General features: G+C 45.8%; 2 protein-coding genes across 5 annotated transcripts in view; both read right to left on the bottom strand.

Moving 5' to 3' along the window:
• LOC108400750 (dedicator of cytokinesis protein 1-like) overlaps window positions 1-26,749 on the bottom strand; it is a 436,037-nt gene that overhangs the window by 19,213 nt on the left and 390,075 nt on the right. The window contains exon 2 of one of the 4 annotated variants that reach the window (XR_012132460.1): window positions 8,615-8,730. The exons of 1 other annotated variant lie outside the window; for it this stretch is intronic. Coding sequence is in view for 1 of the 3 variants with exons in the window: in XM_073239168.1 (XP_073095269.1) it covers window positions 3,898-4,025 (128 nt within the window). In the remaining 2 variants the exon portion in view is untranslated. Of the gene's footprint in view, window positions 1-3,897; window positions 4,113-8,614; window positions 8,731-26,749 lie in introns of those variants that run through there. 2 more of the 4 variants (XR_012132462.1, XM_073239168.1) reach the window with 2 other exon arrangements.
• Window positions 20,916-25,152, bottom strand: LOC140849959 (spermatogenesis-associated protein 31A6-like). Its single transcript, XM_073239164.1, has 2 exons — window positions 24,976-25,152; window positions 20,916-23,760 (listed from the first exon to the last, which is right to left on the bottom strand). The coding sequence occupies exons 1-2, from the start codon at window positions 25,129-25,131 to the stop codon at window positions 21,403-21,405; spliced, it is 2,514 nt and encodes an 837-aa protein (XP_073095265.1). The 5' UTR covers window positions 25,132-25,152; the 3' UTR covers window positions 20,916-21,402.

The following is a 26,749-nucleotide window of genomic DNA, read 5'->3' as shown; positions in this document are numbered from 1 at the left end:
TACTTAATGACTGTAACACACGCTGACTGTGGGTCCAAGAGAGTTGGTCATGATCCCTGGTGGCTGCTGAGCTGCACCTAGCATTGTGTACATAGTAACTATATTAAACAAACAGCTGCCTTTAGCTTAACCTTTAGAGAATCCTAGGCTACTTAATCAATGTCTCAGGGAAATGAGACTTAAGCCTCCACCCTCATACTCTTAAATATTCCCACCACAGACCCTTTCTGTCAGTGGGTGTTTTCAAAGTGTGGTCTCTACCCAGCAGTGGTTGCATCTGGGAACTTGTTAGAAAGACAGATGTTCAGGTGGCACCCCCGACTACCTGCCACAAAAACTCTGGGGGTGAGGTTGGCCATCTACAGTTTAACAAGCCCCACAGCTGATTCTGATCCACCTTAGGTGCTAGGAAGTCTGACTCAGCAGGTCTGCTTGGGGCCCTGCCAGGCCCAGCTGGGGGAGATGTACCCCTTGCCACCAGAGGGAGTAAAGGGCAGAGGGGGCAGAGGCCGGCGAGTGGAAAGGGAACACCCAGCAGGCTCTGGCCAACGACATCCCAGGCCAAGTGCAGAGGCAGCTTACAGAGGAGGTGACCCCCACGGTGGAGGAAGCCCAAGTTACTCATGCTGGGGCAAGCTGGGGACATAGGGTGTGGGTAGACCGTGGAAGGACTGAACGAAAGATGAGCTAAAAGGAAACCAAATTTGACATAGAAGTCAGCTAATCGAGCAAAGCATGGTAAAGCTGGGAGGATGCATCTGGGACCCACGTTGGATCTGCCAGAGATTTTTTCTCAGTTGTCACCCAGAGAGGCTCATAAGCCCACCTGTGGGACTTGTATTTCCAATTCTTAAGTTGACAGTAATACTGGAGCAGGGTTTCCTGTACTTCTGTCTCCTGTTCTTTGTCCCTGAGTCCTTTACTTGTCCCTTACTGTATCAGCACTTAAATTTGTAAAGGTTATAAAGAATAAAGAGTAATGGTGATCTGAAATTTGGCATTCTATATTTTAGCAAGTCAGTCTTCTGAGTTCTCTACTGCTTTCACTACTGTTGTGCTTATCAAATGATGTTAGGGGATGTGGAAACTCTTTGCAAACTGTGTGCACTATATAAATGTGATCTGCTGTTTTTATGAGGGCTCCAGTGACTAGTTTTGTGTACCTAAATCCCCATGATTGGTCCATCCTCTGAAAGATTCATTTATTTTGTGAAACGTGGTATGGTTATTAGATCGAAGGTGGGTTCAACCCTCCACCAGTTTACTTTCTACAGGACTCTGTGGACAAGTTGTTTAGTCTTGTTAGTCTCTAGAATAAAACTGAGATCATAAAATCCATCGCTGGAATTAAGTGGGATGCTGCCCTGGTAGGCCTGGCATGAGATAGGCACACCGTCACATTAACTGGCTTTCTCTTTTCATGACAACTCAGGCCAAGAAAGGGCTCCAAACAGCAGACAAAGTGAGAAAGCTAAAATTCATGCCATTCTTCTGTTCAGAATCCTGCAGTGATTGCCCATCCTAGTAAGAATAAAGGCCAAAGCCCTTAAAAGATCATCTATAGCCATATCCTTACCTAATTTGGCCTGTTGCCCTCCCACTCTCACAAAACATGCACACTTAGATGGTTGCACTACCCTGGCCCCTCCACTTTACTCAGCTGTCACTGCCTGTGGAAGGCCTTCTCTGCCACCTTACCTAAAATTCCAGTCCTCCCATACTGTCAGCCCCTCTTTGGGGCTTTATTTTTTTCCTTGAACATCTTACCACCTAACACAAAATGTTTTTTTCCCTTCACCTTACTAGTCTCTTGCTCTCTCATTAGAAGATCCAAGAGGTTAGGAATTTTGTCTCTGTTCACTGTTCTATCCATGGGGCCGGCAACACTGTCTGGTATGTGGTAAGTGTTTATTTTGTAGAATAAAAGAATGAAATGCAGTTCTTATGCCTAAAGACCAGAATTCTGCTGATCATAATCATAACTAAGATTATATAGGGCTAGGCATTGAAAAGTGTTTTACATGCATTACCTTGTTTTATCCAAGGGCAGATGTGCAATGGTTTCTGTACAATTGTGGGCTAATTCAGTCTGCATTTTTCTTACAAAAAAACAACAACAACCCTACTGGAGATGCCTGGCATTGTATTGGTTGTTTCGATGGAGGGCCATGTTTGAGTGTTCAGGGATAATTTGCAATGGTTCCTGGCATCTTAATTTGTACTGTACCCCCAGGATGTCGGTGTTGACCAAGGACAGGCACCTGGACCCAATGTGTGAGTTGGTGTCACTTGTGAGTGGGTTCAGTTAGCCTCATCCCAAATTCCCGAGGTCTGCAGTAACTTCGGTGTGACATCAGGGACACACTGGAAGCTGGGACAGCAGCTCTTCCCTCCCTAAAACCCTCGTCTAACTCAGGACACTCTACTCCACACCAACAATTCAGCTTGTTGTTGGTAACATGCATTTCAACTTGGCAAGGACGCTTTTCCAGTCTCTCAGGATCTCTAACACCCACTCCATAAAGAGGAAAGCAGGGCAGGGCTGTTTGCTGGGAGGCAGTCTTTAGGCAAGGATGGACAAGCTCACTCCAACTGGCAAAAAATAAGTATATATGTTTTTTGTTTTGAAACATAGAGATTTGTTCCATTGCCAGAATAGTTGGGTGGTTTTGTTCCTTAGCATTATAAAAAAGGCAAAGAAAACAACTATAGCAAGTCAGACCTCATAACTCTAAGCTGCTCCCACATTTGATAGTAGAAATGTAAAATTCATCTGTGCTTAGAAAAGTTGGGTAAAGCTCCTAAACTGGAGTTCCCTTGCCAGAGGCAATTTCCTGAGAAATATTTTCAAAATTTACATTGCTTGTTGCTATTGTGGAAGTCCCACACAGTGATGTTCCTTGGACGGACTGCCATAAATGCATTTGGGGTTATCTCTAATATAGTTCCCTGGGCCAAATCAACGCTCCCAGGCAGGCTTGAAAAGTCAGCTGCCCCATTAAAAGGGACGATCCTGGGCATGTTGACTCTGACCCACTGCCCTTGGTATTGCACATCATCAGTAGACAAAGGTGAAGATCCTTTCTCTCACGGAGGTTGGGGTCTAGTGAAGCAGAAGCTCTGTGGCCTTTAAAAAAAAATACTTTCAGGCAAAGAGTCTTGCTTAGTGAGTGCCTTGTGCAAATTTCATTCCGCACCTCTTTTTGAAGACCTACTCTGTTGATGCTGGGTGTGAAAGGCAAGCAGAGGCACAGACACGCCCCTTGGGGCTTAGGGTCTAGTAAAGGGGCAAAGAAATCTCCTAAGTACAGCGTAAACTTCCGTAACTTACATCTGTGATAAACATTACCGGGTGGCCGCGCAGGGTCCGAGTCCCCGGCTGCCTCAACCACAAGAAACGGCCCTCTGGGGAGAGGCCCCTGGGCGTGCGCTGAGCCTTTGCTTAGAAATGCCTGCCGACTGCCCCTCGGCCCGGCCTGTACGCCCAGAAATCTCCGCGGGCTCAGCCCAGGGCTGAGGACAAATAAAGCCCACGCTTTGCAGCAAAGAAGTTCTCAGGGTCAGCAGCGTCGCCAAACCAGGAGCTTCCGGAAACCCAGGCAGCCGCTCCACGGCGCTGACCACCTTGATCCCACAGAGCACGGGGGTCAACCTGCGGCTGAACTCAGGCGACCGGGCCGGTCTCGCGGGCCACCCGCAAGCGCAGCCGCTACGCGACGTCAGCTTCGCGCCGCCGCACAGCGGCCCCGCAGCCCCGGCGGCTCTTCCCCTAGAGCCCCGCGCCTCGCGGTCCTCCCCGTGCGCCGCCCCCGTCGCCGCCGCTCCGCCGGCTGCCTGGTCTTGGAAGCCCGACCCGGGAGGGGGCGCACAGCCACCCGGTCCTCAGAGCTGGCTCACCCCTCACCGTGACGAGTCAGCGTCCCGCGCCCGGCGCCCCGCTTGTAAACCTGCGGCAGCACCGCTGTCGTGGCCCGGCGGCGGGAAGGGCCCGGGGTGCGCGGGAGTCCTGCCTGGGCTGCGCCCATCGCCGCGCCCCGGAGGCAGATGTGAAAATCATCTTCCTCTGCGGCTTTCCTAGGAAAGCACCGCGGTGGGGAGCTTTTTCTCCTTTCTTTGAAATAACATTACAGCTTTCCCGAATTTGAAAGTAATGCATTATCAGTACTAAAAACTCAAGAAATATGAGGAGGAAAAGAGTGTATGTATAACCAGGAAATAATTTCTATAATCTTAACTCCTAAAGACAATTTCTGATACTTCTGAGAATGTATTTCCTTTCAGATACATATATATTATAGAGAGAATAAGGTACATTTTAATAATGGTTTAATCATTTTTTGATAATGTTTAATTGCCGTGACTGATTCCATCTGCTATAATCTTTTAAATATTGTTTTGCAAAAAACTCAGAATAACTCCTAACTCTTTTCTCTTTTATACCTTCTTTTCTATTTCTTTGGATCTTTCAAACTTGTGGGATGAATTCTGAGGGACATGGACTTTTTAAGAACATACGTATCTGAACAAATAGCTTCCACAGTTTACTGTGTTCCTGCTCAGATTGTTTGCTGGTCAAGAAGTTTGCTTTTTTTCTCCTCTTTAATGCAGTACACGTGCCCCACTGATCAACTTAAGGCCACTGAGGCAACCTTTCTCTAAATTAAAAATCGGAGTGGTTTCCTTGTTTTTCTGCTCCCTCATCTCTCCCTTCCTGAGAGCTCATTAGTTCCACTGCACTTAGTTTTGAGCTATCTGTGACTTGTATTCCCCACAATCAGAAAATCAAAGAGCAAAGGGAGTTTGTTCATATGACCTTGGGTATTTCAGCCTTTTAAACAGGCTTATCACCTACGTTCCCCTCTCCCTCCATGTTTTTGTTTTCTTTTTTTTAATCTTGGTTAAAATGGGCATAACAAAAATTGCCATCTTAACCATTTTTAAGTGTACAGTTGAGTGGCATTAAATACATTCACATTGTTGTGCAACCATCACCACTATCCATCTCTAGAATTTTTTCATATAGAACGGAAACTCTGTTCGCTTGAAACACCAACGCCACATTCTCCCTCTCCAGCCCCTGCCACCACCATTCTACCTTCTGTCTCTGAGAGTCTGACTGCTCTCTGTACCTTGTGTAACTGGAATCACATGACATCTCATCTCTCCTTTGTGACTGGTTTATTTCATTTAGCATAATGTTTCTAGGGTTCATTCATGTTTCAGCATGTATCAGAATGTCCTTCCTTTTAAAGGCTGAATAATACTCCATTGTTGTATTGACCACATTTTTATTTATATCCATTCATCCCTCAATGGACCCTTGGGTTTCTCGCATCTTTTGGCTAGTCTGAATAGCACTGTTAGTGAGCACTGGTGTGTACATACCTGTTGGGTACCTGCTTTCACTTCCTTTGGGTATATACCCAGACGTGAAATTGCTGGATCATATGGTAATTCTATGTTTAATTTTTTGAGGAACTGCCATACTGTTTTCCATAGTGGCTGCACCATTCTACATTCCCACCAACAGTGTACAAGTTTTTAAATCTCTCTACATCCTTACAACACTTCTTTTCTATTTTTTGTTGCTTATTTTTGATAATTGTCATGCGAATGGGTGTGGTGGTAGATGATGTTTTAAGAAAAACCAGCCTTATTTGTGGAAGATAGCAGAACATAGCTGTCTAGGGGCTGATATTAAAGTCCCAAAACCTGCCATGTTTTCCTCCTGACACTGTACTGGAGACTCCAACCAGGGAGATCAGGCAAGAGAAAGAAAGAAGAGGCATCCAGACTGAAAAAGAAGTAAAATTACCTCTGTTTGCAGATGCTATGATCTTGTACATAGAAAATAATAAGAAACCCACTAAAAAGCTATTAAGAGGAAATGACGAACTTAGGCAAAGTTGCAAAATATAAGATAAGTATACAAAAACAAGGTATTACGATACATCAGCAATGAACAATCTGAAAATGAAACTAAGAAAACAATAGCATCTAAAAATAATGAAATAGGGATAAATTTAACAATAAAAACCCCCACAAGACTGGTACAGTGAAAACTATAAAACATTGTTCAGTAGAAAAATATTACATGTTCACAGACTGTAAAACTTAACAGTTAAAATGGCAATACTCCCCAAACTGATCTATCTATTCGGTGCAATCCCTGTCATATCTCAAACAAATCTCAGATAACTTTCTTGTTAGTCACAAGCTATATGTTATCCACAAACAGGATAATTATGTCTTCATTCACAAGTAGATTTTGTTCTCATCTGAGAAACTGGTCATTGACAGCTAGTATTTCATATTGTTTTTTTCTTACCAAAAAATAAAAAATTGATCCTAAAACTCATGTGGTAATGCATGAGTCCAGAATAGACAAGACACTCCTAAAAAAGGACAGAAATTGGAAGATGCACACTACCCAAATCACATTTTACTACAATGCTCCAGTGATCAAATAGTATGGCCCTGACATAAAGAGAGACATGTAGATAAATGGAATAGAACTCAAAGCCCAGAACTTCTATATTTATGACCAATTAGTTTTCAACTTATGGGATGCCACAAGCAAAAGAATGAAGGTTAGTATCTTAACATACACTGTGTACAAAAACGAAGTCAAAATGGATCACAGACACAAATGAAGAGCTAAAACCCTAAAACTCTTAGGAGAAAACAAGCATAAATCTTTGTGACATTGGGACTAGGCAACAGTTTATTAGATATGATCCAAAAGCACCACAACAAAAGAAACAAACAGATACACTGGACTACATCAAAATAAAAAACCTAGGCTCTTCCAAATACACCACTAAGAAAGAAAACACAACACAGAGAATAGGAGAAAATACATGCAAATCATGTACCTCACAAGGGAATTGTATCTGGAATAAGTAAAGAACTCTTGCAATTCAACAATAAAAAGACACCCAATTAAGAAATGGATAAGGTACTGAAAACACATTTCTCTAGAAAAGATACACACATGACCAATAAGTACATGAAAAGATATTCGACATTATTAACCATTCCGGAAATCCAAATCAAAGCCACAGTGAGTTACCATTTCACATGCACCAGGATGACTATAATCAGAAACACCATCCCAAATACAGGTCAGGATGTTAAGTCACTGAAGTCCTCAACACCTTGCTGATGGGAATGTAAAATGCGAAAGCCACTTTGGAAAAGTTTGGTAGTTGCTCAAAATGTTAAATCACAGAATTACCATATCATCCAGCAATCCCACTACTAAGTGGAAATGCAAAGAGATGTCCACAAAAATTTACACAGGAATGTTCTAAGCAGCACTGTTACAGTATCCAAAAAGTGGAAACAACCCAAATGTTGTGGAAACAACAATGAACAGATAAACACAATGTGGAATATCCATACAATGGAATGAATGATTCAGCCATAACAAGAAATGAAGTACTGATACATGCTACAACATAGATTAATCTTGAAAACATCATGCTAAGTGAAGGAAGTCACAAATGCCACTATATGATTTCTTTATATGAAATGTCCACAGTATACAAATCTATTAAGTAGAAAAATAGGTCTTATTTTGAACGAAGGGAAAGTGTGAGAATGGAAAGTCAGTGCTAAAGAGGACAGGGTTTCTTTTTTGGATTGATAAAAATGCTCTAAAATTGGATTGTGGTGATGGTTGCACAACTTTGCAAATATGCTAAAAACTGTACATTTTGAATTTTAGGGTATGTGGATGATACCTCAGTAACTATTTAAAAATAAATATATCTATCTCAATAAACATATCTTCATCAATATATAATTCACTGCCATAAAATATACGAAAATTTATTTTTAAAACATGAGGGAAAAAACATGAAAGAAATCAACCTGTCTGAAAAGAAAAGCGAGGATATGTACTAAGTCCAGCTAGCAGGCCTCTACAGCAGTCCACTTTAGACATGATGCTGGCTTGGACAAGAGTGGTGCTGGTAAAGAAAATGAAGGAGAGTAAAACAATTTCAGAGACACTCAGGAAGACTTACTAATCTAGATGTGAATGCTGAGAAGCAGCAGGTATCAAGGAAGATCTGCCCTACTATGCATTTGCTTGTGTGTTCTATTTCTGCCTGGTCTTCTGACCTGGTTCACAAAGATGATCTTTGCAGTGGGTCACAATTACGAGTAGAATCTTCCCAGACTTGGGAGAAGGTTGGTAGGGAAGGGAGAGGTGCGACTGCAGGAAGACGGGCAGACTGAAGGCCTGCCAGCTGTACGGGAGGCTTACAGAAACAGGGAGCCACTAGAGGTTTTCCACAGAGCATGGAAGTCTAGGCCTTGAAAAAAGGTAACCCCAGCACTGCGTGAAGATTAAAGCAGGAAGGATCGTGATTAGAGAGCAGTTGACCTATAAAGGAGGCCACTCATTCACTGTAAGACACCAGGAAAAACCTTTAAACCATGCCCAGGACTGCGGCCATGAAACTCCAACTAGGCTGGGTAACACTGCAAGAATAACCACTAAATAAACTTTAGTGATTATATAACTAAATCACTTTGTTGCCTCCACAACAAATTACAAATATGGAACCCAGGCAACGGATGAGGGCTGATGTGGTTCTGCACTCACCTACATCCACCAGCCTAAAGAGGCCTAGGGAGCAGAGGGCAGTTTGGGGCTCCTCTGACCCGGGACAGTTCTCATCTTCTCGGCAGGCTGCTGAGAGCACTGAAGTTTGGACCCGCCTGTGTGAGAAGCAAAGGCTCAGGGAGACGCCTCCATCTGCGGTATCCTTGACACCTCATGTTTTCCTTTGCACTGCTTACTGCTGGTTAGGTAACAAAGCAAAGCACGTTCATAATGTTAGCCAAGCCTCAGCTGTCATTCTTGATGATCCTCAGAGGAAGCTGGGTCAATTTCCTTATGAAATGAGGATATCCTAACAGATGATTTTTACATTTCAGGTAACTGAAAACATCTGAATTTAATTAAACTGTTTTGTATGCTCTGATTTCTTCTCTTTCCATTTGGATCCTAACTTAAGGACTTTCCAGATACTTTATGAAAATTTTCTTTCAATCTGTACTTAGATCATAACGACAACAAAACTGAGTATGTGCACATTACCAACTGTACTTGCGTTCCCTTTGTATCTAATGTACTGTTGATACACCTAATATAATTGAAATCCCAGCAAGACCAAGCTTAGCCAAAAGATGATGGCATTCACGTCTCTAATCACCCCAGTGCCCACCTGCTTTCTGCTTGCATTTCTCACTATTCTGCTTGTCATGCCGCACTACAGCTACACTCCCCTTAGGTTATTTTCCAGAAATGTCACACATATTCACATGCCATGCCTTTGACCATGCTCTGGTCTCTGTCTGAAATAAATAAATAATGAAGTGACATACTCTGGAGTACCCACTATGATCTAAACCTAGAGAGCAATTTATATTTATGTTCTCATCTAATCGTCACAGCAACCATACAAAGTTGGTGATATTTTTCCTATTTCACACATGAGAAAGTGAGGCAAAACTAGTTTAAAAACCCTCACTGATGTCAAATTCCAGTGCCTAAGTAAGCAGTGCCTTGGAACCCATTTCATCTGGCAAAACCCTAACCTGACCCTCAGCATCTCCTTTCCTGTTCCAGTCTCCCCAAATATAAATGATCACGTGCTCTCAACGAATCTTTAAAGTTAGCATAGCCTTTTGGTGACCATTATATGCTTCACTATACTCACAGATGCTTAAGGACAGCAATCATGACCTAACACATTTCGCACTTCGGCCTAACAGATCATAGGTGCTCAATTAACTGCATGTCAAATTAAATGACTGGTCTAATGGCAAAATGTTACTTCTATTTTCAGGATCCCTTTAGCTTTTCCCAATGCGTCAAGTGAAAAGGAATGAAGGTCAATGATCTTTCCCAAAGGGCAAGCACCCTCCTTCCCAAGTTTTTCTCCTGTATTGTGTTGCTAATTCCTCGGTCTCCTCCCAATGTACATTGCTCAAAGGCAAGATCAGTATCATCCACAATAACATCTCCAGGGCTAAGAGAGGAAACTCAAAGAGAAAAAAAGTTTCAAAATTTTTTAACAAGAGGCAGAGCCAGGATGGCGGCGTGAGTAGAGCAGTGGAAATCTCCTCCCAAAAACACATAGAGCTATGAAAATATAACAAAGAAAAATCTTCCTAAAATAGAGACCACAGGACACAGGACAACATCCAGACCACATCCACACCTGCAAGAACCCAGCGCCTTGCGAAGGGGATAAGATACACGCCCCGGCCCAGCAGGACTTGAGCGCCCCTCCCCCTGGCTCCCGGCGGACTGAAAGAAACCAGAGCGGATTTTATATTTTTTTGGCGAATGCTTTTTGGAAGCCTTAAAGGGACAGGGACCCCGTTGCTAGGGAGGCAGGGTGGCAGGACCAGTGAGCGGGTGCCTGGGACTGATGCCTGAGGACGAAGAATATCCTGCATTTTTCCCTGCGTGACCGGTGGGCGGGTGCCTGAGACCGGCGCCTGAGGACGGAGGAAATCGCGCATTTTTCCCCCCTTTTTTTTTTCTTTCTCTTTTTGGCGAGTGCTTTTTGGAAGCCTTAAAGGGACAGGGACCCCGGTGCTAGGGAGGCAGTGTGGCGGGACTGGTGAGCGGGTGCCTGGGACAGGCACCTGAGGACAAAGAATATCCCCCATTTTTCCCTGCGGGACCGGTGGGCGGGTGCCTGAGACCGACACTTGAGGAAGGAGGAAATCGCGCATTTTCCCCCTTTCTTTTCCTCTTTTCAGCGAGTGCTTTTTGGAAGTCTTAAAGGGACAGGGACCCCGGTGCTAGGGAGGCAGGGCGGCGGGTCTGGTGAGCCGGTGCCTGGGACTAGTGCCTGAGGACAAAGAATATCCTGCATTTTTATCTGCAGGAACGGTGGGTGGGTGCCTGAGACCGGAACCTGAAGACGGAGGAAATCGTGCGTTTTCCCCCCCCTTTGTTTTTTCTCTCTTTTTGGTGAGTGCTTTTTGGAAGCCTTAAAGGGACAGGGACCCTGGTGCTAGGGAGGCAGAGCAGCAGGACCGGTGAGCGGGTGCCTGGGACCGGCAACTGAGGACAAAGAATATCGAGGGTTTTTCCCTGCGGGACCGGTGGACAGGTGCTTTTTGGAAGCCTTGAAGGGACAGGGACCCTGGTGCTAGGGAGACAGGGCAGCAGGACCAGGGAGCGGGTGCGTGGGACCGGAGCCTGAGGACAAAAAAAATCGAGTTTCTTTTCCTTTTTTTTTTTTCTGTTCCCTCTCTCATTGTTGCTATTGTTGTTTTGGTTTGGAGAGTGCTTTTTGGAAGTCTTAAAGGGGCAGGACAGGTCACTTAGACCAGAGGCAGGGAATCTGGGGATCTCTGGGCACTCTAACCCCCTGGGCAGCAGGGAGCACAGAGGCCCCTTACAAAGATAAATAGCCTCCCGGCCACTCACCCTCAAACGGGACTCCACCATTTTGGAGGAACAGCCCCAGCCAGGCCCCGCCCACAGCAACAGCAGAGATAAACCCTATAGCAATCGGGCAGGAAGCAGAAGCCCTGTCTGCACACAGCTGCACAGCATAAGCCACTAGAGGTCACTATTCTCCAGGAGAGGAAGGACACAAACCAACAAGAAGGGAAGCTCTTCCAGCGGTCACTTGTACCAGCTCTGCACACTATCTTTATCACCATGAAAAGGCAAAACTACAGGCAGACAAAGATCACAGAGACAACACCTGAGAAGGAGACAGACCTAACCAGTCCTCCTGAAAAAGAATTCAAAATAAAAATTATGAACATGCTGACAGAGATGCAGAGAGAAATGCAAGAGCACTGAGATGAGATGCAGAGAAAAACGCAAGAGCAGTGGGATGAAGTCCGGAGAGAGATCACAGATATCAGGAAGGAGATCACAGAAGTGAAACAATCCCTGGAAGGATTTATAAGCAGAATGGATAAGATGCAAGAGGCCATTGAAGGAATAGAAACCAGAGAATAGGAACGTATAGAAGCTGACATAGAGAGAGATAAAAGGATCTCCAGGAATGAAACAACACTAAGAGAACTATGTGACCAAGCTAAAAGGAATAATATTCGTATTATAGGGGTACCAGAAGAAGAAGAAAGAGGAAAAGGGATAGAAACTCTCTTTGAAGAAATAATTGCTGAAAACGTCCCCAAACTGGGGGAGGAAATAATCGAACAGACAATGGAATTACACAGAACCCCAACAGAAAGGATCCAAGGAGGACAACACCAAGACACATAGTAATTAAAATGGCAAGGATCAAGGACAAGGAAAGAGTTTTAAAGGCAGCTAGAGAGAAAAAGGTCACCTATAAAGGAAAACCCATCAGGCTAACATCAGACTTCTCGACAGAAACCCTACAGGCCAGAAGAGAATGGCATGATATACTTAATGCAATGAAACAGAAGGGCCTTGAACCAAGGATACTGTATCCAGCACGACTATCATTTAAATATGATGGCGGGATTAAACAATTCCCAGACAAGCAAAAGCTGAGGGAATTTGCTTCCCACAAACCACCTCTACAGGGCATCCTATAGGGACTGCTCTAGATGGGAGTACTCCTAAAAAGAGCACAGAACAAAACACACAACATATGAAGAATGGAGGAGGAGGAATAAGAAGGGAGAGAAGAAAAGACTCTCCAGACGGTGTATATAACAGCTCAATAAGCGAGCTAAGTTAGGCAGTAAGATACTAAAGAAGCTAACCTTGAACCTTTGATAACCACGAATCTAAAGCCTACAATGGCAATAAGTACATATCTCTCAATAGTCACCCTAAATGTAAATGGACTTAACGCACCAATCAAAAGACACAGAGTAACAGAATGGATAAAAAAGCAAGACCCATCTATATGCTGCTTACAAGAAACTCACCTTAAACCCAAAGACAAGCATAGACTAAAAGCCAAGGGATGGAAAAACATATTTCAGGCAAACAACAGTGAGAAGAAAGCAGGGGTTGCAGTACTAATATCAGACAAAATAGAATTCAAAACAAAGAATGTAACAAGAGATAAAGAAGGATACTACATAATGATAAAGGACTCAGTCCAACAAGAGGATATAACCATTCTAAATATATATGTACTCAATACAGGAGCACCAGCATATGTTAAGCAAATACTAACAGAACTAAAGAGGGAAATAGACTGCAATACATTCATTTTAGGAGACTTCAACACACCACTCACCCCAAAGGATTGATCCACCAGGCAGAAAATAAGTACGGACACAGGCACTGAACAACACACTACAACAGATGGACCTAATAGACATCTATAGAACTCTACATCCAAAAGCAACAGGATATACATTCTTCTCAAGTGCACATGGAACATTCTCCAGAATAGACCACATACTAGCTCACAAAAAGAGCCTCAAGAAATTCCAAAATATTGAAATTCTACCAACCAATATTTCAGACCACAAAGGTATAAAGGTAGAAATAAATTCTACAAAGAAAACAAAAAGGCTCACAAACACATGGAAGCTTCACAAAATGCTACTAAATAATCAATGGATCAATGAACAAATCAAAATAGAGATCAAGGAATATATAGAAACAAATGACAACAACACTAAGCCCCAACTTCTGTGGGACGCAGCGAAAGCAGTCTTAAGAGGAAAGTATATAGCAATCCAGGCACACTTGAAGAAGGAAGAACAATCCCAAATGAATAGTCTAACATCATAATTATCAAAACTGGAAAAAGAAGAACAAATGAGGCGTAAAGTCAGCAAAAGGAGGGACATAATAAAGATCAGAGAAGAAATAAACAAAATTGAGAAGAATAAAACAATAGCAAAAATCAACGAAACCAAGAGCTGGTTCTTTGAGAAAATAAACAAAATGGATAAGCCTCTAGCCAAACTTATTAAGAGAAAAAGAGAATCAACACAAATCAACATAATCAGAAATGAGAATGGAAAAATCACGACAGACTCCACAGAAATACAAAGAATTATTAAAGACTACTATGAAAACCTAAATGCCAACAAGCTGGAAAACCTAGAAGAAATGGACAACTTCCTAGAAAAATACAACCTCCCAAGACTGACCAAGGAAGAAACACAAAAGTTAAACAAACCAATTACGAGCAAAGAAATTGAAACGGTAATCAAAAAACTACCCAAGAACAAAACCCCGGGGCCGGACGGATTTACCTCGGAATTTTATCAGACACACAGAGAAGACATAATACCCATTCTCCTTAAAGTGTTCCAAAAAATAGAAGAAGAGGGAATACTCCCAAACTCATTCTATGAAGCCAACATCACCCTAATACCAAAACCAGGCAAAGACTCCACCAAAAAAGAAAATTACAGACCAATATCCCTGATGAATGTAGATGCAAAAATGCTCAATAAAATATTAGCAAACAGAATTCAACAGTATATCAAAAGGATCATACACCATGACCAAGTGGGGTTCATCCCAGGGATGCAAGGATGGTACAACATTCGAAAATCCATCAACATCATCCACCACATCAACAAAAAGAAAGACAAAAACCACATGATCATCTCCATAGATGCTGAAAAAGCATTTGACAAAATTCAACATCCATTCATGATAAAAACTCTCAGCAAAATGGGAATAGAGGGCAAGTTCCTCAACATAATAAAGGCCATATATGATAAACCCACAGCCAGCATTATACTGAACAGCGAGAAGCTGAAAGCATTTTCTCTGAGATCGGGAACCAGACAGGGATGCCCACTCTCCCCACTGTTATTTAACATAGTACTGGAGATCCTAGCCACGGCAATCAGACAAAACAAAGAAATACAAGGAATCCAGATTGGTAAAGAAGAAGTTAAACTGTCACTATTTGCAGATGATATGCTACTGTACATAAAAAACCCTAAAGACTCCACTCCAAAACTACTAAAACTGATATCGGAACACATTAAAGTTGCAGGATACAAAATTAACACACAGAAATCTGTAGCTTTCCTATACACTAACAATGAATCAATAGAAAGAGAAATCAGGAAAACAATTCCATTCACCATTACATCAAAAAGAATAAAATACCTAGGAATAAACCTAACCAAAGAAGTGAAAGACTTATACTCTGTAAACTACAAGTCACTCTTAAGACAAATTAAAGGGGACACTAATAAATGGAAACTCATCCCATGCTCATGGCTAGGAAGAATTAATATCATCAAAATGACCATCCTGCCCAAAGCAATATACAGATTTGATGCCATCCCTCTCAAATTACCAGCAACATTCTTCAATGAATTGGAACAAATAATTCAAAAATTCATATGGAATCACCAAAGACCAAGAATAGCCAAAGCAATCCAGAAAAAGAAGAATAAAGTAGGGGGGATCTCACTCGCCAACTTCAAGCTCTACTACAAAGCCATAGTAATCAAGACAATTTGGTACTGACACAAGAACAGAGCCACAGACCAGTGGAACATATTAGAGACTCCAGAAATTAACCCAAACATATATGGTCAATTAATATTTGATAAAGGAGCCATGGACATACAATGGCAAAAGGACAGTCTCTTCAACAGATAGTGCTGGCAAAACTGGACAGCTACATGTAGGAGAATGAAAGTGGACCATTGTCTAACCCCATATACAAAGGTAAACTCAAAATGGATCAAAGACCTGAATGTAAGTCATGAAACCACTAAATTCTTGGAAAAATACATAGGCAAAATCCTCTTAGACATAAACATGAGTGACCTCTTCTTGAACATATCTCCCTGGGCAAGTAAAATAACAGCAAAAATGAGCAAGTGGGACTACATAAAGCTGAAAAGCTTCTGCACAGCAAAAGACAGCATCAATAGAACAAAAAGGAACCCTACAGTACGGGAGAATATATTTGAAAATGACAGATCCGATAAAGGCTTGACGTCCAGAATATATAAAGAGCTCACACGCCTCAACAAACAAAAAACAAATAACCCAATTAAAAAATGGGCAGAGGAACTGAACAGACAGTTCTCTAAAAAAGAAATACAGATGGCCAAGAGACACATGAAAAGATGCTCCACATCGCTAATTATCAGAGAAATGCAAATTAAAACTACAATGAGGCATCACCTCACACCAGTAAGGATAGCTGCCATCCAAAAGCAAACAACAACAAATGTTGGTGAGGCTGTGGAGAAAGGGGAACCCTCCTACACTGCTGGTGGGAATGTAAATTAGTTCAACCATTGTGGAAAGCGGTATGGAGGTTCATCAAAATGCTCAAAACAGACCTACCATTTGACCCAGGAATTCCACTACTAGGAATTTACCCTAAGAACGCAGCAATCAAGTTTGAGAAAGACAGATGCACCCCTATGTTTATCGCAGCACTATTTACAATAGCCAAGAATTGGAAGCAACCCAAATGTCCATCGGTAGATGAATGGATAAAGAAGATGTGGAACATATACACAATGGAATACTACTCAGCCATAAGAAGTGGAAAAATCCAACCATTTGCAGCAACATTGATGGAGCTGGAGAGTATTATGCTCAGTGAAATAAGCCAAGCAGAGAAAGAGAAATACCAAATGATTTCACTCATCTGAGGAGTATAGGAACAAAGGAAAAACTGAAGGAACAAAACAGCAGCGGAATTACAGAACCCAAAAATGGACTAACAGGTACCAAAGGGAAAGGAACTGGGGAGGATGGGTGGGCAGGGAGGGATAAGGGGCGGGGAAGAAGAAGGGGGTATTAAGATTAGCATGCATGGGGGGGAGGGAGAAAGGGGAGGGTGGGCTGTACAACATAAAGAGGACAAGTAGTGACTCTACAACATTTTGCTAAGCTGATGGACAGTAACCGTAATGTGGTTGTTAGGGGGGACCTGATATAGGGGAGAGCATAGTAAACATAGTATTCTTCATGTAAGTATAGATTAAAAATTAAAAAAAAAAAGAAAGAAAGAAAGAAAAGGGGGATTACTCGTTGATAGGATAAAACTATTGGTAAATCAAAGATCAACGCATGCTTTAAATATCCTTCATGTTGATCACTTAAAGGGTGTCAGATGATCAGCTATGGAGGTACTCTTTTCTGATAATATTCCTTTCTCTTAATAAAAAAAAAAAAAGTTCCTTTGTGCTGACCTCCAATGAGTTCTGCACAGTGGTGTAGAGGGCATGTCAAAGTGTGGGCAAAGGTTCTGTTTGTTTCTATGCAGAAGATCAAGGCCTAGCTTGGATACCCAGAAAATGAACTAAGATACGATATGAGGAGGAGCTTGTGGCATCAGCACTCTCTGGAGGACTTGTGCCGGGGGATGATCAACAAACAGCCTCCACAGGGATCTGGGCGATGCTGCGGTTGTGGCTGCATCCACCCCACCTTTTCCTGGACTTGCCATTGGAATGAGGAGGGAGATGTCTAGGCTGGCATGTGCATACAGTGAGACAATGAATTTGACCAGATCTGTACTGTTGGAACTCAACCAGGAGTTGGGAGGGGTGCAAGTTGTAGCGCTCCAAAATCTTATGACTATAGACTATCTACGGTTAAAAGAAAATATGGGATGTGAACAGATCCCAGAAATGGGCTGCTTTAATTTGTCTGATTTCTCTCAGACTGTTCAAGTACAGTTGGACAATATCCATCATTCCATAGACAAATTTTCACAAATGCCTAGGGTGCCTAAATGGTTTTCTTGGCTTCACTGGAGATGGATGGTAATTATAGATTTGCTTTGTTTATGTCACCATATTCCTATTATGTTAATATGTGTGTGCAAATTAGTAGTTTAAAACCTATACATACTTAAGGTACTCTACAAGAAGATATGTCAAAGAAATAATCAATCCTCCCATGTTTTCTTCCATATGCTACCTCTATAGCTTTTCTTCTTCCTTCCTAATTACAACCCTTAAATAAAAATCGTGCCTCATACCGAATTTACCGAGTATCATAATTCCTCCAGGTGGTAAAGATACCTCGAGACAAGTACTGGGCATAGAAGCCACAGGGCATAAATCTGCAAAGAAGGAAAAAGCTAAACTTTTCAAACAATATGGCTTCTCTCTCACTTACCAACTTTACATTTCCCTGTATGGCCCCGGAAGATGGCAGTTAGCCAGAGACGGGTAAGATTCCTCAAGGGAGGAACAACCTAAGACAGGCACAGTCGCAGGGGGGCCATCAGGTGAGAAATTGGGGATCAACAGAGGTGAGGCTCAGAACCTCACCCCCCCTGCTTTGAGAGAAATCTTCTGCATCCGTGGATGTTTTGCTGCCCTTGTCTAGCTTGGATTAATACTTAGTCCATAGGCACACACCTGATCATCTACATTTGCCCTCTTAAAGCACTAAACTATGTTTTCTACCTTTATCTTGCGTCTACCTACCACTTCAGCATTTTATTAAAAATAATAATAATAATAATAATAATAATAATAATAAAGGGAGAAATGTGGGATCAACATATAAATCAAGTATAAAAATCAAATGAATATTCATATTTGACCTGATTGTTTATAGTTCATAATGCGTTATCAAAACCGAAAGTTTCTGTGATGAATGCCCTTGTACTGTTCACCATGTAAGAATTTATTCACTATGTAAGAATTCGTTCACCATCTAAAAACTTGTTCATTATGCTTCAGAAGATTGGAGACTGATGACAATTAGGCTTGAGATGAATTAATGATTGTGCATTGAGCATTGACTCCCCTATACAGAGTTTTATTGTTAACAACCATTTGATCAATAAATATGAGAGATGCCCTCTAAAAAAAAAAAAAAAAGTTGTGCTTTGCAAGTGAATGAAGACCTGTGAAACAATTCATTTTGCAACTCTACACGTGGAATCTGCAGCTTTGTTCAGATGCAATGCCATTACAGAAGAACAAAAATTCCCAGCCATTTCTCCCAAGCAGAGAGCCGTGCTGAGTGCCGTGCTGACGTCGGAGCATCTCACGGATCTGCAGTTTGCTGGGGAGGTTCCCATTTCTGAAGCAGGTCTTGGCAGTGGATTCTAAATAATGGACGCAAGTCTCTGTGCACATTGTGTTCTGACTTTCTGTGCGATAGTGCATCTACATATTCCACCCCTGGATGAGGTTTCTGTGAAGCCATGTGAGGTATCTGGGGGAGCTCTCTGGATGAGGTCTAAGTGAAGGCTTTGAGAGGTTTGCTGACAGATCTCTGTGGGAAATGAGGTTTCTGTCTAAGGATCTGTGATGCACCGTAACGGCCCTGTGTGAGGTTTAAAGTCTCTGGGAGACACGTGGCCTCTGTGGAAGGTGTCTGAGTGAGAGGTCTCTGTGGAGAACTGTCTCTGTGTGGTCTGTGCGATCCCTGTGTGCATCCCGCCTTTCCACTTCTGGCCGTACTGCATGGTGTGGAAGCCTGAGCTGAGAGGGCAAAGGGGTTTCCCCTTCCTGTTGCTGCACTATCAGCATCACCATCTGTGCTACGTCTCCCTCCTGTGTCCATGTGCAGTGCCCCCACCTATGTGTAACTATCTTTTCTAGAATGAAGAGAATTCAAGGATTGATGGGCAAGCTTGGAATACTTTGTCAAGGGATGAACTTGCTCTGATTTGCTTTCCTCCTGGATGTTTGGTCCCCTGCCTGTGAGCCAATGGCTTAGCTAGGCCTGTGATCTCAGAGCTGGAACAGTATGGAGACCACAGGGTGGGGCCGGGATGAGCCACTAGGCTCTTAAATTTTCCTTCTGCAGATGGCGGGAGGACCCCAGGGGGCTCCTTGTTCTCTGCACATTCATGGGCACCTCCTTCCTCCAATCCCAACTTTTCAATTCTTCACTCCCAGAGATTCACAGTGTACAGCTGTCAGATAATCACTACATGGTGAAGCTGTGGGGGGTCAGTGTTCCTGGCCCGGGATGAATAAACCAGTGTGACTGAAAGGCTAGACTCTCAGCGTCAATGGTAGAAACATGTTTATCGCTCACAGTGAGGCTGGCTCCGTTTGTCCCTTTGGGCTGCTGCTCTCACTCTCCTCCTCGGTGGGCTCTCTGCCCCACCCTCCCCTTTCAGGAGAAACTCTGAGAACAGGTCCCTGGCTACTGAAAGGTGCCAGACCAGTTACACAATGGGAAGAGAGAACAGCCTCTCTCCACGCCTTCCCCCAGAGTCTGCGAGAAGCTGAGCGGTGTATGTAAAGAGACTAATGCCAGGGGAGAGATTCTTGAAATACTGCAATTTTACACCACACCACACTCAAGGCCCTCTTTAATTCATTCCAGAACTCCTTCTCTAGGACTAACAAGGGAAGGTGGGTGATCCCTGAGCATGGCCGTTCATTTATTTGGGACAGGGGTGACCAGGGCCCTGCAGCCTTCCTGATGCTCCACCCCCCACTGTGCACCAGGTGACGGTGCCATCCTAGCTGAGGCTGCTCTAAAGTGTGGGAAAGAGGGGTGGGGCTGGGTGCACGTCCATTTCTTTAAGGCTATGCCAAGTCAGTTTCACAGGGCACCTCCCAATCCAGGCTTCATCAGAGAGAAAAGGGGCCCCAGGGGGCTGGTGTCATCTGTTCCCTCCAAGAGATCCAGGTGCCAGATTTCTCCTGCTTCTGACCTCAGGACCCAGCACCCCCTCCCAGACATGCACTCTTGTGGCTCTAATACTTTCTGGAGCCTGAGAGGGATGCCCAGCTCTGTAATGCCTCCACACACCTGCCCTCCACAGCCGCCTGGAGTTCAAAGTGGCATGGAAGCAGGAGAAATGCAGTCAAATAGACCCTGCAGAGAATGAGACCTTCATAGGGTAGTTGCCTCATTTTCAGTTTTTTGTTGTTTGTGTAATAACAGTGGTATGAAAATATGGGCAAGGAAGAGACGTGGGGTAAGGAGCGATCCTGCAGAATCCCACATCCCTCTCTCCCTGCCCTCCCTTCTGCAAGCCAAAGCACATCATGAGCACAGGAGCCAATACACAATCCTTTTATGAGGGAAAAAAACATGTTTATTGGGGAGCTTAAATATGTTGGATGTGCTAATGAGAAAAAGGTTTGCATTTTTTCTTGGAGACTTGAATGAGGAAAGGTTAGAGCACCTTGGGGTTGCCCAGACTAGACACCTCTGCAAAGAGGACAGTGCCGCAGGTAGTGTATCATCTGTTGGCCTGGGACGCATGGCACAGCCAATCCACCCTGGCAGTGACTGACTGGAGAAGACAGAGTCTTCTTGTGGTACAAGGACGTGGAGCTCCTCAGGTCCAGCTGCTTGTTGAATATGACTCTTTTCAAGGACTCTTGGTGTTTGACTTGACTTTCCTTGACAGGACAAGTCTGGCCCTGCTGGGTGGCTTGGTGACCACAGTGTGTATGACTAATTTTCACTGGCTCTCAGTAGCCAGGCTGCCGGAGGAAGTGGCAACACCCACGTACTGGGGCTTAGAATTGACCATGGGAGTGGCAGCCCCCATGTACTGGGGCTTGGAATTGCCCATGGGAGTGGCAACACGCACAGACTGGGGCCTGATATTGCCCATGTGAGTGGTAAAACCCACAGACTGGGGCTTGGAATTGCCCATGGAAGTGGCAACACCCACGTACTGGGGCTTGGAATTGCCCATGGGAGTGGTAACACCCACGTACTGGGGCTTGGAATTGCCCATGGGAGTGGTAACACCCACGTACTGGGGCTTGGAATTCCTGTTGATGTTTACTTAACTTTGTGGAATGAAGTCCACGGAGAATTGCCCTTTTCTCATCTAAAGTCTGTCCGACTGCTCTCATCAGCTCCTTAGCATCAGGATCCGCGTTCTTCAAAATTGATCTTCTTGGGCGTGATCCCTGGCTCTGGGCGGTGGCTGATGAGAGTTTAGATTTGCACAGAGTATCCTGATGTTCGTTGTTTTTATGGTGAAACTTCTTATGGAAGAAGAGCCTCAACCTTCCTCCAAAGGAGCTTTCTGGAGGCCTCCATTCCTCCCCTGGTGGGCACTGAGGGCATCTCTTCCCAGCAGGGTGTACTGCTTCCCGGACCCGGGCAGGCTGGCCCGTAGTCACAGCCTGACGTGGGCCCAGTGCTCCAGACCCCTCTCTGTGCTTTCCCGTAGGCCCTCTCTGGGGACAGCACAGGGGTGCCCGAGAAGCCACGTGGCCTCTGATGAGCAGTGTGTGTTGGGGACAGTCTGGGAGATGGTTCCCTGACTGTACCTTCACCTGGGGCTTCAGCTCACTCACAGCCTCTGTGCTGGGAAATGGTTGTACTGGGCACAGGGTAACAGACTTTCTATGGATGGGTGGACTTTGACTGGTCCCTGGAGCTTCTGAAATCCTTGTATGCACGTTTAAGGTCTGCGGTTTTGTTTGCAAGCTGACTCTAGATGGTGGCTGGAGAGCTGGGAACCCTGTGGCCTCCCACGCCTCTGCGGCCCTCAAAGACCGTGATGTTGAGCTCACCTCCAGTACTGTCACGTTCCTGCAGGGGTCCTGTGAGGACCGGCTCCCACCGTCCTTTCTCAGCTCATCCCTGGCCTTTGCTGAACTGGGACACAGCTCTGGGCCGCCCCTCTGGGCCTGCTCCCCAGTCCCATTATGCCAGATTCTGCCCATGGCACTGAGCGTGCGGCGCTGAATAGGCGGCCTGCTCTCCTGCCCAGTTGGACAGGATTTGGGCCGCCTTTGGTCATCACTGAATGGGCTTCCTCCCCAGACCTTTTCTGCACACACATGTGGGGGACTGAGGGGTGGCCTCCCCATGGTGGAAGCTGACTCCCCTGTTTCCACCATCTCTTCCGCAAAGGCCTGAAGGGGTTTTCTCACAAAGTCAGGAAACTTGACTATCGCAGGCATGCCAGACACACAGGTGCCTGGGGGTGATGAGGTCAAGTGCAGAATGGGCAAGGGTAGAGCCTTTTTGAGGTTGAAGATGTTTACGGTCTTCAGGACCTTAAAGAGTACCCGCCACCTGTGCTTAGCCTGAAACCTTGTGGTATGTGCTTCCAGCATCTGTCGCTTGTCCAGCTCAAGAAAGGGGGTCCCATGGCAGGTGTTCATATGGGGTTTCCAGCCCTTTAAGACTCCTCGATTCCCGGTTTCTGAGTGGGTGTCCAACTTCGGATAAGCAAAGCTGTCAGCAAGCCGGGATGTGTGCCCACTCATTGAGCTCAGACCTTCACCGGTCTTCCTCAATGTCCTTCTTGGGTGTCTTTTCGGGATGTTTTCTACACTCTTATCTAATTCCCCTAGTATATCGTGACTCGGGAGACTCAAGTCACTTTCTGACTCCTCTGAGCTCACCACTGGCAACCTCAATAGGGGGCTTCCTGAGTCCCTGGGGAGATCTTCTGGGACACACACCATGAAGCCCCTTGGCCCTCTGCCCAGGTCTTGGCTGTGCCACAGTCCCACCTTCTGGGAATCCGGGCTGCTTTCACGAGGGAACGTGATGGTCCGTGAGGGTCGGTGAGGCTCCTGTGTCTGACTTGTGGCTGGTAACTCACCCTGGAGCCGAACTTGTTCCAGAGTCTCCCAGATCTTGCCAGGCAGCTCCCATGGGGGGTGAATGAACTGCTCTTGGAGGTGCTGCTCCAGTACCTTCCGCATCTCAGGACTGATGGGCAAATTCTCAGGAAGCATCGCAGTCACCCTGCTGTCCTCAGGACGGGTGGAAGTAGGGACACTGCAGACTTCCTGAGGCCTTTTGACTCCAGAGGATAGAGCCCGCTGTCTTTCTAGTTGCTTCTGCAATGTGGGCCGTTCTGGGTGTCGAATCTCAGTCCAGATGAGAGATTGTGGCTTATTCTGCAAAGTAGAACAAGTTACTCGACAGGCCCTAATGTGGTGTGGACAAGGTGGTATGTTTGGGAGAGGGGATAGGAGATAGGCTGGGATATGGACATGAACCAGAACTGGTGGTTCAAATTGAGGTAAGCTTGGAATCGAGTGTGGAGACTGGAACTCCAGTTGGGACAGAGGCTGGGACTGGAAAGATGATGGAGAAATTTTAGCCTGCATTTGAATTGGGTAACGTTTTGAGATTACATTGAATAAAAAAGATGGAGACTGTAGTGCTGAAGGGCTCTCAGAGGTCCAGGCAGTGGCCCCAAGGGATTCACTATGTAGGGAAGGGAGACCCCAGAAAAGCTGGTTAGTTGTGTGCTGTAGGTGGCCCTCCAAGACTTTTGGATCTGACAGCTGCTCAGGACCAGGCAGCTGTTCTGGTTGGCCTTTTGTGCTGCAGGAGAGCTGGGGGTTGTGGTGTCCTGCTCAGCACCCAGTGGATTCAATGTGCTCCCCAAAGAATTCAGGTTGTAGGCTGAGCCCATTTGTTTTGGATGTGATATGTCTTTTTCTTTCTCCTTGCAGATCTTGATCTTGACTCTCTTTGTAATTTCTATTTCCAGGAGATTCTGGTCATCACATCTTAGCAAAGAGGGGATACCAGCCACTACCTGTAGGCCTGGGTCTCCCCAAAATGACGCCACTGCCTGGGACCCATGCTGTGAGGAGGTGGACGGGCTTTAGGCTTTGGCAGCCACCTGCCACCAGGACAGGGCCAAAATTGGGTGACCAAGGCCCAAGGTGGCTGGGGCAGGAGAAGCTGCTCCAGGGGTGTGTGAGGACGGACTCTGTGGGACAGTGCGCAGTGGGTGTGCTATTGGGTCACACTGAGGAAGCGTCAGGGAGGAGTCTGGTTGGGGGGGTGGGGCAAAGGAGGCTGTCAGAGATGGAGGGTGCAATTCCAAATCAGAGGGAAATAGGGGTGCAGGGGAAGAAGGGGCGGGGATGAAAGGCTGTCCAGGAGAAGAAAGAACTCTGATGGTGGAGAGGCACTCAGGGAGGAGTTTGGATGAACAGAACATGTGGAGGCAGGTGGGCCTGGTGAAGCAGTGGAGGCCAGGGTCAGTGTTTGCTTCAGGAGGGGGGTCTGGAGGCTGAAGGGGACATGGTGGGAGGAACACTGCCTACGAGCTCCCTGCATGGCAGACGGGCTCCACTACTGTATGCTTTGCATACCTCACCAGTGGTGTCCTGATGTGATCGATGATCGTCGCTCCTGTCAGGGGTCCTGCTCTGGTGGCTGAAGAAGACAGGAGGCCCAAGCTGCAGCCAGGAGCAGACGGGGCCAGGAGCGCCAAGGCGGCCAGGCAGAGGTGGGCATCTGGGGCCCATGGCCCTCTGCAGCCCCCACACTGACTTCATGGTGCTCCTGCTGTCCCCACCCCAGGACTTTACCCACCCCTGGGCCCATGGCTGCCCCTCCCAGGTCAGCCCCAGGCTGCAGCAGCCCTGGAGTCCCATTACAGGCTCTGGGAGGAAGGACCCGAGAGAGATAAGGGTAAGCTTCATTACCATTCTACGTGTGATATCAGGCTGCTTGCCACCTCCTGTTCTCGCAGGCGACCTCTGCAAACTGGGAAGTGGAAGACAGGATTGTGGTAGTGAAAGCACGGACCTAGGGGTCTTACAGCAGTCTAGTGCCATGTCCATGTCACTTTAGGGGAGACTTTGGGGAGCTTAGAGTCTGGAGCCCAAGCCTCCGTGCCCAAGGCCACAGGATCCCTGATGTCGATAGCAAGACTCATGACGGGGAACGCTTTCTCATTTGGTAGGGGCTTCCACATCCATTACCCTCTGCGGCCCTCACAGCTACCCTCAAAACCATTCTTTGTGGGGGACAGGGCAAGGGCCACTTAGAGAAGCTCCTGAGGGAAGTTTAACACGTCCACACGTGGACCTGGCACTCTTGGGCCACTCTAGCCCACCCCATCTGTGCTGGGTGACACCCACTTCTGGCCCCTCCCAGCTTTGTTCCAGCCCAGAATCTGGGGAGCTTCCAGGCTCAGATCTCCTGCCCAGCAGCCTCCCCATGGGCTCCCTTTCTGGATGGACAGTCCCTGCCATGGGGACCCTCAGGGGTGTTGTGGAGCTGGACCCTCGGGCGGCAGCGATGGAGGCTGCCTCTGGTGGGCAGGGACGGCGGGCATGCACTCACCTCTCAGAGCTGCCCCTCTCTTCCTCCTCCTGTTCTTCTCCCTGGGCTGCAGGTGACACTGAGAGACCAAAAACCCAAAATCACAACGAGGTGGTGCCAAGTCCCACTCAGCTCCCTAGATGAGCTGCAGATCTCAGTCTCTGAGCATTACTGTCTACATGTAACTAATGGGCCTTGGGGTTTCCTTTCTTGTACTCTTTTAAAGTAGATAAAAATATTTTCAGTTTTACTTCCTTGAAGAACTTAAAGAAGGATTTTCTATGTGAGATCTGCCCTGGATTTCTTGCATCAGTGTATTTCTCTGCCCAGGAAACACACACGTGCTCAGACCCACAGGCCCCTCTCGCTCTGTCAGGCCGCACGCTGCCTCCCCAGGCCTGCGCCCCGCTGCAGCCCCTGCTCAGAGGCGCTGCGGGCTCAGCACTGCCCTTGGTTTGGCCTGGAGGAAGCCCCACCCCAGACCCCTACCCCAGGACCCTCCCCCAGGAAGGCAGCTGGGGGATCAGTGCTCAGGGGCCTGTCCTCCTGCAGGCATCAAATTCTTAGGATCCCGGCTGCAGCTACAGGCCCCTGGGTTTGGCATTTAGGCCTGGAGCCCTTTAGCCCACCTGCATCCTGTCTGGGATCTTCAGAAAGATTCTCCTGCCAGAACTCGTGCAGGGCCTGGCTTATGCCTAGAAGGAGGATCTTGTATTCTCTCCTGAGAATAAATGTTCTCTTCTTTCCCATCCCAGGAGCCTCTACAGCTGACTCCAAAAAGCAGCAGTAATCATAGAAGAGAGAGACTCATATTCT

Source organism: Manis javanica, chromosome 6, assembly GCF_040802235.1.
Source record: "Manis javanica isolate MJ-LG chromosome 6, MJ_LKY, whole genome shotgun sequence".
Taxonomy (NCBI): Eukaryota; Metazoa; Chordata; class Mammalia; order Pholidota; family Manidae; genus Manis; species Manis javanica.
This window is presented reverse-complemented; position numbering and strand designations above follow the sequence as displayed.